Source organism: Zingiber officinale, chromosome 7B, assembly GCF_018446385.1.
Source record: "Zingiber officinale cultivar Zhangliang chromosome 7B, Zo_v1.1, whole genome shotgun sequence".
Lineage (NCBI taxonomy): Eukaryota > Viridiplantae > Streptophyta > Magnoliopsida > Zingiberales > Zingiberaceae > Zingiber > Zingiber officinale.
In genome coordinates, this window is record NC_055999.1 from 77216728 (window position 1) to 77235230 (window position 18503).

General features: G+C 36.6%; 1 protein-coding gene across 1 annotated transcript; it reads right to left on the reverse strand.

Annotated features, from left to right (window-relative positions):
• Positions 1–652: 652 nt before the first annotated feature.
• LOC122006061 (DNA topoisomerase 3-alpha-like) lies at positions 653–17970 on the reverse strand. The gene is made up of 11 exons (XM_042561390.1): positions 17938–17970; positions 16204–16333; positions 11121–11173; positions 10951–11038; positions 10817–10855; positions 8722–8800; positions 8547–8618; positions 7511–7594; positions 2648–2821; positions 2069–2183; positions 653–1104 (listed from the first exon to the last, which is right to left on the reverse strand). Exons 1-11 carry the CDS (start codon positions 17955–17957, stop codon positions 873–875), a joined length of 1086 nt encoding a protein of 361 aa, XP_042417324.1. The 5' UTR covers positions 17958–17970; the 3' UTR covers positions 653–872.
• Between the last annotated feature and the right edge of the window lie 533 nt (positions 17971–18503).

Here is an 18503-nt window from a genome sequence, read left to right on the forward strand (position 1 = left end):
CTTGAATTGCACTTAATCAAATTAACTCATGTGTGAACACAATCTATAAGCGTTGAATGTTGAACCGATCAAGATAAAATTTGCCCAAACGAATGAACTCACATTTTACCATTCGAATCCACGACCTACGACAACCTCGAAATACAATCAAAAGTAGAACAAATTTATTTTAACACTACATCATACACAGATCTCAACATCATTTCTTTCTGATTCAGACAATCGAGCGATCTCATTCCCCACTTAGCATCTACTCAGGTAACTTCCATTCCCCACTTAGCATCTACTCGGATAACTTCCATCCCAACTCGACATCCACTCAAACGACTTCCGTCCCAACTAAAGTCCCAACTCAACATCCACTCAAGCGACTTCCATCCTGACTTAAGCTTACTCAACCTTGAGATTATCAACTCAGGTCACTCAACAAATAAGTTTAATTTAATTTGTAATTTCAATTCAGACATTCCTTGTATCTCCAAAACCCGCCCAATATATAAGTTTAATTTGATTTATAATTTCAAATCAGAACACACTCCTAGTATCTCCAGCAACTAAGATTGTCCAACGTTACCGAACACAGAAAAATGAAAGAAGAAAAAAAATGAAGGAAATATGTAACACTGGACTATGCAAGTTACAGCAAAAACTATTTGATAACTGCATGAATCAACTGATACAAAAAAAAGGACAATAAATTACACCAATTCTACGGTATCAAGTACACATTTCCGAAGGATTTGAGCACTTTACTTGATACTCAAAAACCCATATGAAGAACATTTTCAGATAACTAATGAACCATAAATACATATAATAACAGCGAGAGATGGGGCCATTGTGAAAGTGCAAGTTGAGAACTTTCAAAAGAATTACCTGCCACGGTTGGGGCAGGCATTTGCAAAATGGGAAGGGTCACCGCATACAAAGCAGCTACCCGATATTGGTTCTCCAGTTGCTGATACAAATGTGCTGCTGCTAGTACGCCCACCTCTCTGACCCCGGGCATTACCACCTCTCCTTGAGGTGGAAGACGACCGGCTGGCACCCCCACGGGATCCACCACGTCCTTGAATGCCACCATTTTCCAAACTGTCTGCCCATCTGCATCACAAAATAAAGATACATTATGACAAATCTCATTTTATTGCATTGACTAGATTCAATTCTTATTTTAGTTCCGCCTAGATTCAATTCTAACACTTGCCTAGATTGAATTCCGACAAATTTATTTTCATCATTTATTTAAAATATCAATTACCTAAACTCCAAAACCTAAACCTTCAAACTTAAAAACATTAAAACCCACAAACCCTAGACCCTAAGACCCTAAATCCAAAAAACCAAACCCTAAACCTGAAATCCCAAATTCCAAACCATAAACCCCGAATCTCCAACCCCCCCAATCCCCTAAACCACAAACCCCAAACCTCTAAATCCTACAACCCTAAGCCGTAAAACCATGGATCATCATTTGTTTGATCCATCTAGAGAGGTGTCTCCACTGGCATTGTCGTACTTGATTTGGACAATCTTATATCCCCACTTGACACAGTCGGGTTGATTGTGGTGAGGGTGAAAAATACAGAAAGGGGAACAATTTAAAGAACAACTTGCGTCTAATTGAATTTTAGCTTTCATTTATAGTGTTTGGTAAATTGTTGTATGACTTAGTCATTTAAGAATGTCATGTTTGTCCTTGGTAATTAATTAAAGGGATAATGTGTTCTCAATTATAATGTAGCATATTCTTTGATTTGGTTATTTGTTTCCTAGTTTTCATTAGAATGGAGATTATAAAAGGTAGGCAAGAATCCATATGATTTCCATCTTTCAATAAAGGAGTTTCACTTTATTTTCTCCATCTAAGAGTTTTCCTCTTAGTGAGGTTGGTTCATTTTGTTTGTTTTCCATGTTGCGCAACAAAGAACATTTGATGGATACATAAAATTACTCATCAGGATAAGGGAAATTATTAGACATGGGAACAAGCAACAATAAAAAAAAGGGAAGATAAAATTGGTCATCCCACATGATGGGAATTGGCAGAGGAGATAGATATACATACACAAAAAAGTGGCATCCCCGTGATTGACATGTATAGAACTGTCTTCCCTGATTACTTTCTGTATTAGCAGTTCGCAATGCGCATGCTTTTCCACAAGAGTCACAGGTAACTTGACCTGGATAACACATTCCGTCAAAAATGTTACTAAGTGAGAATAAAATAATAAAAATTTGATATCTTAATAAACTAGAAGCATTACAAAGAGAAGCCGATTTCCTGTCAACTATATGGCCACAATCAAGTCTGTTTTGAATTTATGATTCCATGGTTTCAATCACCATTCATCTCTCACGCTTTTTTAGTTTGTTGTACACAGTTTGGTTTAAGTTTTTGGCTATTTTTGTTTCTTGTGGTGTATTACATGGAACTTAAAAGCTAGGGAGCTGCGCAATGATTAGATTCAATTTATTTAAGTGCAATGGAAATTCAGTAATAAGAAATGGAAAAAGGCCAAAAGTAAATCTACATATTCAAATTTGTCAAGGTACCGTCCAATGATTAGGTATTTGAGTTGCTAAATAATTTTTCTAACTAAAACATTTTGCCAATGTTGATGCAAACTCAATGACAGTTAATCACCTGAATCACTTCTTGTATTCTGGGATCGGAGAGATCGAGCAGACGGTTGGCGGGAAACTTGGGAGGGGCAATCATTCATAGAATGCCCTGATTGTTGGCAATACCTGCAGAAGTCCTGCCTGGTATTGTTTCGATGTGAAGTATACGGAGGATGTGAGTCTTGCTGACCTCTTGCTGTTAGAAACAGGAAAATCAAAGTCTGGTTCTAATTCAAGTCACCAACAAAAATATAAAACTCAAATATTAGACGTCTCAAAATTACTAAATAGGTTATCAACCATTGGTTCTTCTAGTTTTTTTTTAATCTAGGAAGTCATGCTCAAGTGAAATAGACTGCCATGCGTTGAAAGGGAGTCTTATATAAATAGTAAGCAACGGCAACGATATTGTGAAACAAATGCAGGATATCTATTTAAATTTACATTGAACTATTTTTGATAACACTGTAACACTAATCTGTAAATCTCCAAGACTTCAGTATTACCAAGCAAGAATTCTTATGTGGTTCAAGTGTAAAAGGCTTAAATGACAAAAGTAAATCACATTTTGCCAACCAATCATTTGCTCACATTTTCCAGATTCAGTATACGACAACAACATGCAAGCCTTTATTCCATTAAGTGGAAACAACTATGTGGATCCTCCAATGCTAGCTCGATCCCCTATTATATCCTCATTTATATTCAAATAAATTTTATCATTGTTACTCAAGTCTTCTTTGGTCTCCCTCTTTATCAATTAATGTGCGTATTTATCATCTTTCACATCGCCTAACTGGGACATTTATTGATTGTCTAAGTATATATCTATACTATTTTAAACGTGTTTCTTAGACTTTTCCCTAAATAAGGGCAACCCTAACCTTCTCATTAATAGTCTTGTTTCTTATTATGTTCATCCCAGCGTTTAAAATTCCGTTCCGCGCCGGGTGTAACGGCCGAAACTTACCGTTCCGCCCGCGCATCGAAATCGGCACCAGGCCAACGAAGGTTTCGTCGCGTCATCACATGCGCCTAGGAGAATCGCGCGTGCGCGAGACAGCATGGGTAGCGTTGCCGGAAGTGTCGCGACGAGCCTAAAGCGTCGCGACGTTTCTAGCGGCGCCGGAAGCGTCCCTCCGAAACGTTGCGGGCGTCGAACGCCTCACGCACAGTCGAAGGCATCCGCGGGATCATGGTCGTGGTCCGTCACGGGCGCGTCGCGGTCGCGCCACGAGCGCGTCGCGGTCGCGTCACGAGCGCTTCGTCGGTCGCGTCACGGGCGCGTCGCGGTCACGTCACGGGCGCGTCGCGGTCACGTCACGGGCGCGTGTTCCGGCGTCGGAAGCGTCGCCGGACACCTCCAGCGCAGTCGGAGGCATCCGAGGGTCGTGAGCGCGTCGTAGTCGCTAGCGCGGGCGCGCATGTCCAGGCTTATTGTACAAAATTAACCCTAATTAAATCAAACAATTCCCACGTGACAGTGATATTTTAAAGAGGTTTTCATAAACCCTAATTAAATTATCCTAATAAAATATAAAAATTATATTTAAAATTTTAAAAAAATTAATAAATTTTATTAAATAATATTCTGAAATTATTTTAGTGTTTTAAATTTTATTTAAAAATTATAAAAATTTATAAATATTCTAATAAATCAAATTTATATTCTTATATATTTTAATTATTTTATTTTTTTTACTATTTTAAATATATATTATTTAAATTATTAATTAAATAAATAACTATTTAATTTATATGATTATTATATATAAAATAGTATTTTATATTAATTTATATAATTATAATTATTTAATCTGGATATTGGAGAACTATAAAGATTATTTAAGCAAAATATTACAAGAACCCTTCAATTTGATTTGCGTCAGTCCTTTTAGTATTAGTATTGTAACATATTATGATATTATGATATATCAATTTTAATTTGTGTTATTAATAGATCAATTTTTTAAAAATATATATATATATTTAATTATTTTTTCTAACAATATTAAGTTGTTTAATAATGGAGAACTCATATGAAATCAATATATAACTTATTTTTAAATTACACACAATAAATATATTTATCTAAAATTATTGTATATAAATAAAAAATATCGAAACCGTATCGGCACGAGACGATACGATATCGAAACTGTATCGTTCCGGTCTGAGACCGAAACCTCGACACGAGTCGAGATTTTAAACCTTGGTTCATCCTTATATATATACATATTCACTTTAACATCCTCATCTGTGACTTTCATATTCTGCTCTATTCATTTCATAATCTAACATTCAACTCCATATAACATAGCAATTCTAATTATCATTTTGTAAAACTTTCCTTTAAACTTTATGGGTACCTCGAACACAAAGAACACCTGACGCTCTCTTCTATTTCAACCATCCTCTTACATCCTATGTAAAACATCTTTATCATCTCCTCCGTCCTTTTTACAAAAACAACCCTAGACACTTAAAACTTAAGTCATATGTAACTCTCATCTCTTATCTTAACAATTACCTTGTGCTGCTACTAAACTTAAATTCCATATATTTTGCCTTTACTCTAAAACTTTTTACTTCTAGTATTTTCTATCAAGATTTAAGCTTAACATTTTCTCTTTCACATGCTTCACCAACTAAAACAATATCATATGCAAACAACATGCACGAAATTACTAATGTTGTATAATAATATCATACCTCATTAAAGATAACCAACACATGTAGCAATAAAGTATACAAAAAAATTCAACTGATACTATGTATAAGGAAAAAAGGAGCATAGATCTCCTGGACCACTTTTTTGTGATCCAGGGGATGTGCCACTCGTATTTGCGGTCGGATCGTGCCCACGATCCGGCCGCAAATTGTTGCGATCCCTTCCTGAATTCACCGTCCCCACCAGGTTATAGTTTTTGTTCGGAGCGGACTGCCGAAGGCGGCCCGGAGGACACTCTCGCTCGACGCCCAGTAACTTGGCCACTTATCCACCACCGGAGGCCTCCGGGCAGCCTCCGGCTGCCCGCTCCGAACAAAAACTATAACCTGGTGGGGACGGTGAACCCAAGAAGGGATCGCAACAATTTGCGGTCGGATCGCGGCCATGATCCGGCCGTAAATACGAGTGGCACATCCCCTGGACCACAAAAAAGTGGTCCAGGAGATCTGTGCTCAAGAAAAAAAATCATGAAGAACAAGAATTATACTAGTGAAGGAAATTTTAATTGTGATAAAGACTCGATCCCTCGTTGATCATGAAACTCACGAGATCTTTATAAATCATCTCCTCATCTTAGTGATGAGTAAGATCCTCGAAGTCACAATTAATGTGAAATCTCTATGAGATCTTCCTCTCATCTTAGACGAGTTTTCCCTCAACTGTTTGGATCAACCAATTGTCGATAGGCATAACTCAATTTCAAAGTTGAATAGTTGACGTCGACCTCCAAAGTGCATCGTAAATCTGAACCATTACAAGACACTCAAGTGCCAATAATTTTAAGACGACATTTCACACTCAAAGTCGTGGATATTATCTAAGAAATAAAATCTTTAAGATAACTAAAGGGATTGTCTTAACACGGTCTTACTAGATTGCAACAATATTAACAAGGTATAAAACATACAACGACCCTAACATTAAAAATCTAGTAGACCTTTATAACTTGGGAAGAATACCGATGAACCTATCTCTCAATTGAATATGCTAGAATCATAAGTAATATGATGTATATGATAAACTGCACTTAAATTGGTAGTAATCACACTAGAGACACTAATTATGGTACTAAGGTATCTCAAGTATATTGCAAATTATGGATTATTTTACAATGGATATCCAGTAGTTTTGTAAGGGTACAATGACGAAATTGGATATGAGATACGAAATACTCCAAGTGTAGACGTGGGTACATGTGCACTATGGGTGGAAGTATACAAAACAAATATGTATAACTTAGTCAAATATGGAATTAGAATTCACAGTATGGGACAAAGCAAGATAAGTGGAATAGCTCCACAATTGATCATTCCATGTTGGGCAAGATCTATATTGGTAATTATAATACATTATAATAGCTAAACAATAGAAGGAAAAGCTATCAAAGGTACTTCGGTGCCAACAAGTAATTTTGTCCTAATTCCCTGTGAAGTGGATCTAAAATCTAGACCAAGTCAAGATACTTCGGCGTAAACAAATAAATGAATAAGAGAACTAATAAACACACAATGTAGATATAATTTATGCCTAAAAATTGCTAAGTGTCTCATTCTTTCATCTATAATTTTATCATATGTCAATTCTCCAACTCTCCAGTTTGAAAGGGCTGTCTTTGGACATTGAGATGAATTTGGAGGAGAATTATGATCTAGAAAATTTGAAATCAGACAGTTATAGATGATAATAATTTATTAAATTTGTACACCAAAATTCTACATGCGGAAATTTTTGATAATGTGAAATGAAGCTAATAATTTCCGCAATCCAAATGCATAAATTGCCGAAGGTATAACAGATAGGACATAACAAGTTTTAAAAACATATATGTTATTGAAAACATTATAACAGATAGGACATCGCAGCTTTTGAAAAAAATATCATGGATTTATTTTCTTCTTTATACAATTATTTTAGGTGTTTCTTATTAGAAATGGAAAAGTGGGCCCTAAAATTTAGTCCCCACAAGGCTACAACATAATAAGATTGATTTTAATTGAGGCCCCAGAAAGAATATCTGAACACATAACACATCATACATCAATCCGGAAGAGATAAACAATTCAAAGTTGTGTTGCATACATAAACCCAAAAAAAAATTCAATATGTCTGCTTTAAGAAAAAAGCAATTCAAATACCATAGATTCTAGGACGAACCTGACATGCCAGAAGGATGGCGAGACCCAGTTCCACAAATCTCAATTAATTCTCTGAGTATCACATCACAGCCGCCAATACAACCTGAAATAAATGATCCAAGCTAAGTTAATAAAAAAGTTAAAATCAACAGAGGTTAATGTACACTTCATATCATCATATTCACATTTCTGATCAACTTTGACAAGATATACACTAGAAATATGTTAAATTTGAACAAGATTGCATGGCTGACAGTGAAATATCAAGAAAAAGATACTAATGGAAAAAAGTGTATCCATGTTATTTCCTAGATGAGAATCTGTCATACCCTTTACCTTTTTCATTCCCAATTTTTTAGTTACTACCATTTTTTTATTTTTTAAAAGATACTCCTATTAACCTAGTTGCAAATTTCAGCCCATTTATCATAAATTTCAATTCATCTACAAGATGCTAAACAAAGATTGAGTTTGGAAAGTAACAACTATTTCAGTTTAGATTGTTAGTCAGTTTCTTGCATTTTGTTATTTAGAATATGAAGTCTGAAATAGAATATGCTGAATATTTTGACCTAAATATCTTCTCTGATTTTTTTTCTTGTTCAAATCCAAATTTACTAGTACAAAAACTATGAGAGACATGCAGACTGTTTAGTCTTCAAGATAAATTTTGTTTGTGAAGAAGGGTTTCCAATGCTATGGGGTTTCCAACAAATCAATGAGGTCCAAAAATAGTAGAGAACTCAAAAATACTAAAGCTCCAAACAAAGAAGTTATTTCTATAATTCAAATCCGGCTCATTAAGGTAAAAAAAGGAGCTACTTTGATCATGACATCAGTTTAGCTGGGGCGAGAATCCAAAATGTACAGCATTGTAGAGATGGTTAAAAATGATCATATGAAAGTTGACAAGAGAGCGAGGAAAAATGGCTATAGTTTGTTGTGCAGATGCAGATAATTTAGCACCTTTAAGATTGATGCATTTCTTAGCTACCATAGGAAATCAAAAAACTATACCTGAATGAACTCCATTGCTGACAGACAATAAAACTTACCCAAATGATCAGCATCATAATTTGGAGGAATCTCCAATCTTCGGAACTTAAACAGAACTTTGTGAATAGGACCTGTATGCATACTAATTTACCAACACATACATAACAAATTACGAAAATGAATAACCTAGCATAGGTATTGCAGTTTAGCAATAACTGTAGATGCCAAACACACCTGGGGTACAATTGGGACAAATTTGGTCAGTGACAGATGCCTCCGATATTGACCCTGGAAGCCATACAACATTTCTGCACTGAAATATATTAGATAATTAATATGACACCACAATATTGCAAAAACATTGGCATGAACAGCAATCAATGAAGCAACACTCCAACACCATGTACATGGCCCTTGAGCACTTCAAAGTTGTTGGGATTGTGATCTTAGGAATGGTAAGCAGGTATTAGATCAGATTATAGGTTCATATGATCTTAGTCAAATTTAGGACTGTAACCTCGCTTGACATTCCAAAAACAAGGTGAACTGCTCATGAATTTGGGCCTACTCTTGACCATTCATAGAATTGGGTTGGGGAAGTGGCCAGTTGGAACTGCTAAGCTGAACAAGAGACTAAACATGATGGACCTCAGGTGAAGGAATTTACAGTGTGTTCAGCAGGACAGAGCCAAGCGCCTAGCAGATTTAGGCCAAGCAAAACTCTCCACCAGATTTAGGTGCTAGGGGGTGTCATTGTCATTTCAAAGTAGAAGGTTGCTGCTCGAATAGAGGCATAAGATCTATAGCTTTACCAGCTTGATCAGGACTCCTATTCCAGCCTCTGATTGGCTGCAAAAAGACTTTCACATTTTTTCAATCTTGATGGGGAGAGATAGGATAGAGCAAAGACTTTCACGACCAAGGAAGTAAACTCACCTATTACTAGAGAAGGACAGCAGGAAGACTTGCAGCTGTGATTTGAGCAACAAGTAATTGAGCGGAAAGAGAGTTGTTGGATCTAAAGTACAACTCAGAGTTGTGGATCTCATGAGCTATGAAGAGGGAATGGAGGTGGCGTTGCTTATTGTCGAAGCAAGGCAAGGTGCAAATATAAATGAAGAGTAGCCTAAGGAGGGGATGATGTTTTGCTTGTCCTTGAGGTGGCACTAGAAGGGTAAAGACAGAGGTCAAAGAGGATGGCGGCTTCACATCTAAAGAAGATCTTCTTGTGACATCACGAGATCTAGTGGAGGGAAGCTCACAACCTGGTTGTGACAAGGGCAACCAAATGATGATCTTGAAAGAAAAGAGAAGCGAATGATGACCGATGATCAGGAAGTTCTTGAAAAAATGTGAAACCACCACATTAGTGGCCCCCCTACAACGGTCCTATGTCATATGGAGGGAGGTTTAACGAGAGCACAGATGGCAAACGCATGGCAGGGCCTCTGTTGGCGTTGAAACCCTAGGATCGACCCTATCCGATCTAGACAGAATACCATGCGCTTACCATCTGTGCTATAAGTCGGGCATTTGGAAATTCTTCAAGCTCTGATGCTATGTTTGAACAGGGAAAATTTTTCCGCATAGTACTCTAGATAGCACCTTATCGACCTATATATGCATTATTAATCAATATTTTACATATGCACCCTTACATAAATGTATATTTACAAACTGGTCCACAACAGATCTTTTTGGAGATTTAAGATTTGATTAGTTTCTCAGATTTATCTTGGTCAGTGTTTGTATCAGGATTTCTGATGGAGTTATGTTGCAAATAAATGTTGGGCGATTAGATCTAAGGGCTTTAGTCAATGAACAGTGCTAAAAGGTAGAAATTCTAACTATTAGGCTCTGAACCAGACAACAATGTCACTGATATCATCAGGTTACTGAAAAATATGGTCTTAGACTGTCCGAAACTAGGTAGTAAGCATACCTGCATTCATCAGACCTACAGACAGCACTTTACAAAATTATGAACCACATCAAAAACCATTTATCAGATATCAGGCATTTCAATCACTCATTGTCCATCTACCCATAAACAGTACAAAAAGGTTCCTCCTAATTTATAACTTTTGCATTGCTATTTTCAACTAATTTTGTCAAATTAAGTTTTAGGACAAAAGCATATGATATTTATAACAAAATCAAAAATTCTGCTGATTTTGATTAAATGAACAGCATGCCCAACAAAAATTTTTTGACACAATGGCAAGTGAGCAAGTGCAACAATTGTGTGAAGCAGAAGAATAAGGGAAGAAGTTTCTGATATAATACAATAAATTATTAGAACATAAATTATCTCACAGTATCAACTTACAAGCGGGAACCGCAAACATCCCACCATAAAGTTACCATTCTGGAGAAAGCAAAAACTAATGTTAATATTGCAAAAGAAAACAAAATACAAATTAGGAGGAAATTCATAACAATGAACTAGAAGACAACAATTACAGGTTTTCTCTTTAGCACCATATTGGATTCATTACACAAACTACATGGCCTTACAACCTCTCCAACATTATGTCCATCCCCAGAAGATCTATTAGATTAGAAAAATACATTATAAGAATCCTAGATTCAAGAAAGCAGGAACAAAGAATAATAAATAATACTATGATTACCTTTCAAAAAACACATCCATAGCTCCTAGAAGTTTCACTTTGTTGTGCCTTGCCTATAGAGAGCTTAATGAAGAAGCATTATAAAGTATAAAAAGAACACAACTCAATCAATAAGGGAAAAACATATACTTATGAACATGCAGGAAGGCCATAAGCAACAAATGCAAATTATTTCCAATTATTTAAATTGTAGCCAGGATAGAAGAAGAAGAATCGTGAGGGTAGGAAGACGAGCATTTAACAAATCATACATTTTAAGACACTACAAGGTTTGAAGTAGGAGAAAGGTTTTTGTGATACATCTGAATTTCATAGTCGAAGCTTAATGAGTCAGGGGAAAACTCAATATGGAGATTAATAATATAACATCAGCATCTCAAGCTCAAGTAAAACTAATGTAGAGTCATGCACATAGAGCTATAGAAGTGAAAACAAATGATCCACAGGACAACAGTAAAATTTAAAAATAAAACCAAGATGGAAGATTAGAAAAGTAGTTGCAGGAAAAATAATAGATGATGGGCCAAAATTCTAATTAATAAATTCTGATTCAGTTAAATGCCATCAATTTGAATGGTTAATAACTAATCCACAAACTTAAGTTGTTAAGCGACTGCCTAACTATTAGATTTATGCTTGACAAGTATGATAGCATTACTTTTATCATACTAGGTGACATGACCGAACCCAGTACCAAATCAGAAACAATAGGTTAAACCTCAAAACCACACAGGGCAAAATACTTAGTTCACATTAACATTAGTAATCCAATAAGAAAATTAACCTCACCAAAGTGAGATTCAGCGGGAGGTGCTCATAGTTCCACGTAAGGCTTAAATTCAATGAGTTCGTCGTCAAAGTGTAAAATCCAAGTCATCACCAGAATTCATGGCTGGCTAAGGATATAGGAGTTTTGATCAAATGGTGGCTTTACATTCCCAATTAGACTTTGCTATTGGATGCTCAGCAAGTCTAAACTCAACTTATATACCATGCAGTCTAAAGTGGTTAGTCCTAAGTTAATAGAATTGGACAAATTTAGACATAAAACTCAACATAATTAACTTGACACTTAAATCATTGGAGTAAAAAGAAGTGGATGAAATGTAGTGAAAAAAATTAGGGCAAAATCAAATGGGCGCCCATCATTTGCGTTTTCTTCATATGGGCATTTGATGTGGATGCCGAGGTGGACACCTTTGTTGAACATCGCTATAGTTGGAAGCAAATTAATTACTACCTAATTAGCTATTAGAAATAAATTAGCTATTGCCTAATTAGTAGAAAATAAATAATGGCCTAACTTAACTACTGCTATAGTAGAAAACAAATAATGGCCTAATTAGCTTTTCTATTTTTGATTCCTTGCTTTCCTTTATGGTTCGTCTTTCCTAATCTTGTCATGTTTGACTCCTTATATAAGGAGTGTCATTATTAATAAAGGAAGGAAGAAAAATTGAGCAATTAGGACTCTGTCTAGGACAAGTCTTCCCCCTTGAGTGATTTGGACTCTGTTTAGGACGAGTCTTTTTCTTCCTCCCTTCCCCCTTTACGAGTCTTTTTCTTCCTCCCTTCCCCCTTTACGTGTTGCATGACCAAGTACGGATCCAGATCTCGACTTGTGACTCGATCCTATACTCGGGACCATATCAACTTGGTATCAGAGCCGGTCATGGGTGACACGGATCCTATCACATCCAAACTCGAGGCCTTCATGGAAAGATTGATGTCACAACAACAAGTTTTCATGGAGCAGATCACTTCCCGCCAGCAAGGACTAGAGGAGTAGATTGCCGAGATTTCCCGTACTGTTCAAGATGCTAGACGACGACCTTTGCACACTGCAGACGGCCCTACCAGCACAAAGTATGGCCCTTCTAGAGGCTCAGAGGTCAGACCTGAACTGCCAACCAGCGGCACCATGGCTCCGCGATACTCAAAGATGAAGTTCCCCACCTAGTCTGGAGAAGGGGATCCACTGAGCTGGGTTAAAAGGTGCGAAAAATTCTTTACCAACCAAAGGACCACAGAGGCTGACAAGGTTGGCCTTTGCTGCCTTCCACTTGGTAGGAGAAGCCCAACTTTGGTTTGATCAGGTAGAACAAGAAGAGCCAGAGATAACTTAGAAGCAGTTCAGAGACCACTGTCATATCCACTTTGACCCGCCCCTAAGCAACAACCCTTTGGGAGAGCTAGCAAATCTGAAGCGCTCTGTAGAAGACTACCAGCGCCAATTTCAATCTCACCTCACTCGGACCTCGGACCTCTGACCACAACAACAAGTTGACTTATTCACTACAGGGCTAGTCAAAGGTCACTGTATCGACATCAAACTGCAAAAGCCTAAAATCCTAGGCATTGCAATGAATATGGCCAAGGCACTAGAACGGAAGCAGTGCTTCCATCAAGGTGGAGGGTTGCTGTGCACGAATTGGGGTGGGACCACAACCAAGCTCAACACCAGCAGTGGAGGCCCTCCTTTGGCGAAGACCAGGACCCCGGACATCAGCAAGGAGACTCCACCTATTTCATTTTCAAGCGTCTGACTCGCGCCGAGATGGCAGAACGGAGAGTCAAGGGCCTTTGTTTAACTGTGATGAATTCTACTCCACGGGTCACAAGTGTAAACGCCTGTTTTGGATTGAAGTGTCTGATGATGACAAGGAAGGTGAGGAAGAGGGGGAAGTGAATTCAGAAATTTCCCTTCATGCTATTAGTGGCGTTATATCCCGCTTTCGAGCTTGAGGACAAGCTCAGTATCGAGGAGGGGAGTGATGATGTGGACGCCGAGGTGGACACCTTTGTTGAACATCGTTATAGTTGGAAGCAAATTAATTACTACCTAATTAGCTATTAGAAATAAATTAGCTATTGCCTAATTAGTAGAAAATAAATAATAGCCTAATTTAACTACTGCTATAGTAGAAAACAAATAATGGCCTAATTAGCTTTTCTATTTTTGATTCCTTGTTTTCCTTTATGGTTGGTCTTTCCTAATCTTGTCATGTTTGACTTCTTATATAAGGAGTGTCATTATTAATAAAGGAAGGAAGAAAAATTGAGCAATTAGGACTCTGTCTAGGACGAGTCTTTCCCCTTGAGTGATTTGGACTTTGTCTAGGACGAGTCTTTTTCCTCCTCCCTTCCCCCTTACGTGTTGCATGACCAAGTACGGATCCGGATCTCGACCTGTGACTCGATCCTATACTCGGGACCATATCAGCATTCCATTTATGATTAAAGTCAAATGAGTGTCTCTCTACGCCCCTTTTAAAATGACCTACCCAAAATACTCTTGCATTAGCTGATCATTCAGCCGTATAGAAGCTAGTGACTAACTTCTACAATTGTAAAAGCTAGCAACTAGATTCGACAATATTCGCTGTATAGAAGCTAGCAACTAGCTTGTACAATTGTAGAAGCTAGATGCTAGCTTCTACAACATGTAGAAGCTAGTTGCTAACTTCTACAACAGTGATTTTATATCATTTTGATTTTGCTTATTTGAGTGATAACCTAATTAAGACAACATTTCAACCAGCAAAATAAATGATTGAGACTCTATGACACTCATTACATTTCGAATGAATATTATCTAATCACGATCGACTGTGTAGAAACTAGAATTTAGCTTCTACAACATGCAGGAACTAGTTGCTAGCTTCTACAACGGTGACTTTATATCATTTTGATTTTGTTTTTTTGAGTAATAGCCTAATTAAAACAACATTTTAACAAGCAAACCAAACGATGAAGACTTCATGACACTCATTACATTTCAAATAAACATAATCTAATCATACTTGAGCGTGTAGAAGTTAACATTTAACTTTTACAACATGTAGCAGCTATCTGCTAGCTTCTATACGTTGTAGAAGCTAGCAGATAGCGTGTAGAAGCTAGCCGGTAGCTTCTACACCAACACTGAATCTAGGGGTATTTTCAGGATAAAATCATGAGAGTGACGGTGAGTGAGGGGCACTCATTTGACTTTTTTGTCATTGTAGGGCACCATTTTGATTTTTGCCAAAAAAATGTAATTGCATAATACAAGGACCAATATTTATAGGTTTATATAAGCTGAGACACATAAAAAAATAACTGATGTTACATGAGAAACAAATAGAAAAGTTTTATGACATGTTACTTGGCAGAATTAGGAGGGGAAAGAAAGGTCAAAATGGAGTCCAATGGAATTTAAATCCATCCAATTCTTTATTTATTTCGATCCAAACAAGATATAAGTAGAGGAAAAATGAATTTTGAGCCTCGATAAACACAAGATTAAAAAGTGATAAAAATTCCTTCCATTCAATTTCAACCAAACAAAATGAATGGCATAGAACAAAAATAAGAAAATTTAATTTAATTCTTTTAGTTTCACTCATTTAAACTACTTACAATCCTATTTCCTTCTCTCCAAGTAAATAGAACATGAAGATCCTCAAGTATGTCATTAAGTAATGCTTTGATTGTGGCTGTCCTACATTCCTATGAGGTCAATATGAAATAGTTGAAAAGTTCAGTTAATATTGTTAGGAACCTTCCATCAACTAAAACCGTTCTTGTATGGTCTCTTGTTTCTCAGATGTGATTCTTAACCATCTTATGAGTCAAAACTACCTTAAAGAATCTTGGATTACAAAACATCCCATTAGCATAATCTGTTTTGCATGGTTCGTTGACATCATATATGAATCTTAAATACCAATGCAATCATTTTGATTCCAATAAGGAATAATGTTCTACAATGCATAAAGACTCAATTTAGGTAAGTTATGGTCCTTTAAAAGATATTTATGATTTATCTGTATAAAATCTTCTAAATAGTTCAATTGAATATGGGATGCCTTTTCAGAAAAGCAAACACAAAAACAAAATATTTAGGGAAAGTGTCACCCACAATAGCAACTTGTTGAGATTTTTTTTATAAAGTTGACTAGAAGAATAACAGTATACAAATAAACATGGTGAAATATTTTAACACAAGTTCAATGATCTCCTGAATATAATGGTATATCCTACTGTAGAATAATGTAATTAGAAAGCATTAAGATAAGATGTGACAAGTAGCCAGACGCACATCTATAAAGCAAGCTTTCATCTGTTGTAAGCAGCTCTCTAAAACCTCAGATTTCCTCTTTGTACCTATGCTTACTGCTTTCATATCACATTCCATCATTGCTCTGAGATAGGGTTTCCAAAGTTCATATCTGAATGCCATGAACAAAAGCAAGTAATTAGGACTGTCAATTAAAAACTAAAACTAGTTTACACAGCTACAAATGGAAAACTATCATGGTTAATTACCCACTAGGTAGTCCCTTTTACCTATGTTATTCATCATTGAACCTTGTAACATATTTTATTTACAATTGGGCTCCTAATTCAGGTCAGAATACCCTTTTAATAACATCAGATTTGATTGATCAAATAAATTAGAAGAAAAACAGGACCCAATCACATCATCTATTATCAATATAAGGTTGCAGATACACTTGGATGAATGGATCAATTTGTTGCAAACTTGATACAGCCACGGTGAATAAAGATTAGCTACAAATGCAGTTTCGGAGCTACGTAGAGTTCTTACCACCTAATTGCTGATATGATCATGCAGCTTGTATCGTAACTCTCCTCAATGAGCAACAACATATCAGAAATTGTTCAAATTCTTTAACATCAGGGAATGGAGTGCATCTGGATGTCCATTTTGCTGCTACGGTCAGGGATCATTGACAGAATTTATAGGTTATGCAAAGCCTTTGTCTGGACCTCCAAGTAGCCTCTGATCTCATGGGCAAATGTTTGGAAATCAAGAGATGAGGAAGGATATGTGCTACGAGATATGAAAGCCTAGAACAAGCCTTGCTAGCAAAAGTGTCATGACATAAGACAAGCAGGACTCCTTATGGATCAGATGGATACATCACACCTACTTGAGCAAAGCAGATTTTTGGACATGGCAAGTGAAGCATGAGGATTCCTCGCTCATAAAGAAATTATTGCAAATCAAGGATGAGTTATTAAGATCAGAGGGGTCAGCCACAACATCAGCTAAATTGACAGGTTGGTTTACACAGGAGGGGAAAGGAGTAGATACAAGACTTATACCTTTTGCGTAGCGGCAAAGAAGACGCAGGAACATATCTTCTTCGAGTGCACCACCACCAAGGCACTTTGGAGGAGGATCAAAGACTGACTAGACATGAGGTAGGAGATGCCACGCACATAAGGATGTTCTGAGTCTTCAAGAGGGAATTCTATGGCACCTGACTTTTGAAAAAGGCCTAACACCTAGTCATGTCGTGCATGGTTCAATACACATAGATAGCCAGGAACTGGTGTCTTTTTGAGTGGGGGAGTATGAATGTAGAGAGTATCTATAGGAGGATACATGTATATTTGTATAGGACTTTGGACATCTACTTAGATCTGATACTTTGTCAAATGTGATACATTGTCCAAGGACAGTCTTGTGCATCTTTTTGGAGACTAATATACACATTTACTTATCCTAGAAATATATATATATATATATATATATATATATATATATATATGGTTTCAAGAATGACCTAGTTCACTAATTATCCGTTAGTGATATAAAAAAAAACCATGGACTTCAAATGTGAAGCACTGATAGTCTGATAAAAAAAAAAAAGAAAACTCAACACCTATCTAGAATATGAGTTGTAGGTAAAAAAATGAATGAAACTTATAAGCATTTGTATTTGTCATTCCTAAAGTATACAAGCATTGATTTCATGCTAAATAACTCATGTCACTAAACATAAGATAACAATCATTTGCATACCCCATCTCATCATAGCCCATCACTAATGCTTCGCCCTGTCATTAACAAATCATGTGTTCAGCCAACAATTTATCAAATTTAAGAATTCTTTGATATGGTAAATAAATAAACCTCATTTTGAAATAGTTTGCATTATCTGAATAAGAAGGAAGAAGCAAGATCAAACTAGTCAAAGCATAGAACAAAAAAAAATGACCAACATTAAAGATGGTGCAGATTAAAAAGAGCAGCCCAGTGCAAGAAGCTCCCGCTATGCGGGGTCCTAGGGAATGGTCCATTGTAGACAATCTTACCTTGCTTTTTGCAAGAGGCTATTTCCAGGATTCGAACCCGTGACCTTTTGGTCACAAAGCAACAACTTTACCGTTGCGCCAAGGCTCCCTTCGAAGTAAAATTATTTTTTTAACAGGTGTCTTTAACAAGATATAGAAGTAAAACCACGTGATGTCTTATGCAAAACAAATCCTATCTACAAATAGCTTATTGTAAAATTTCTGTCAAACATGAGATATGTTGTCCAAGGTTTAAAATCTACAGCCATGCCAAAAATTTCAGTTTCTAACTGG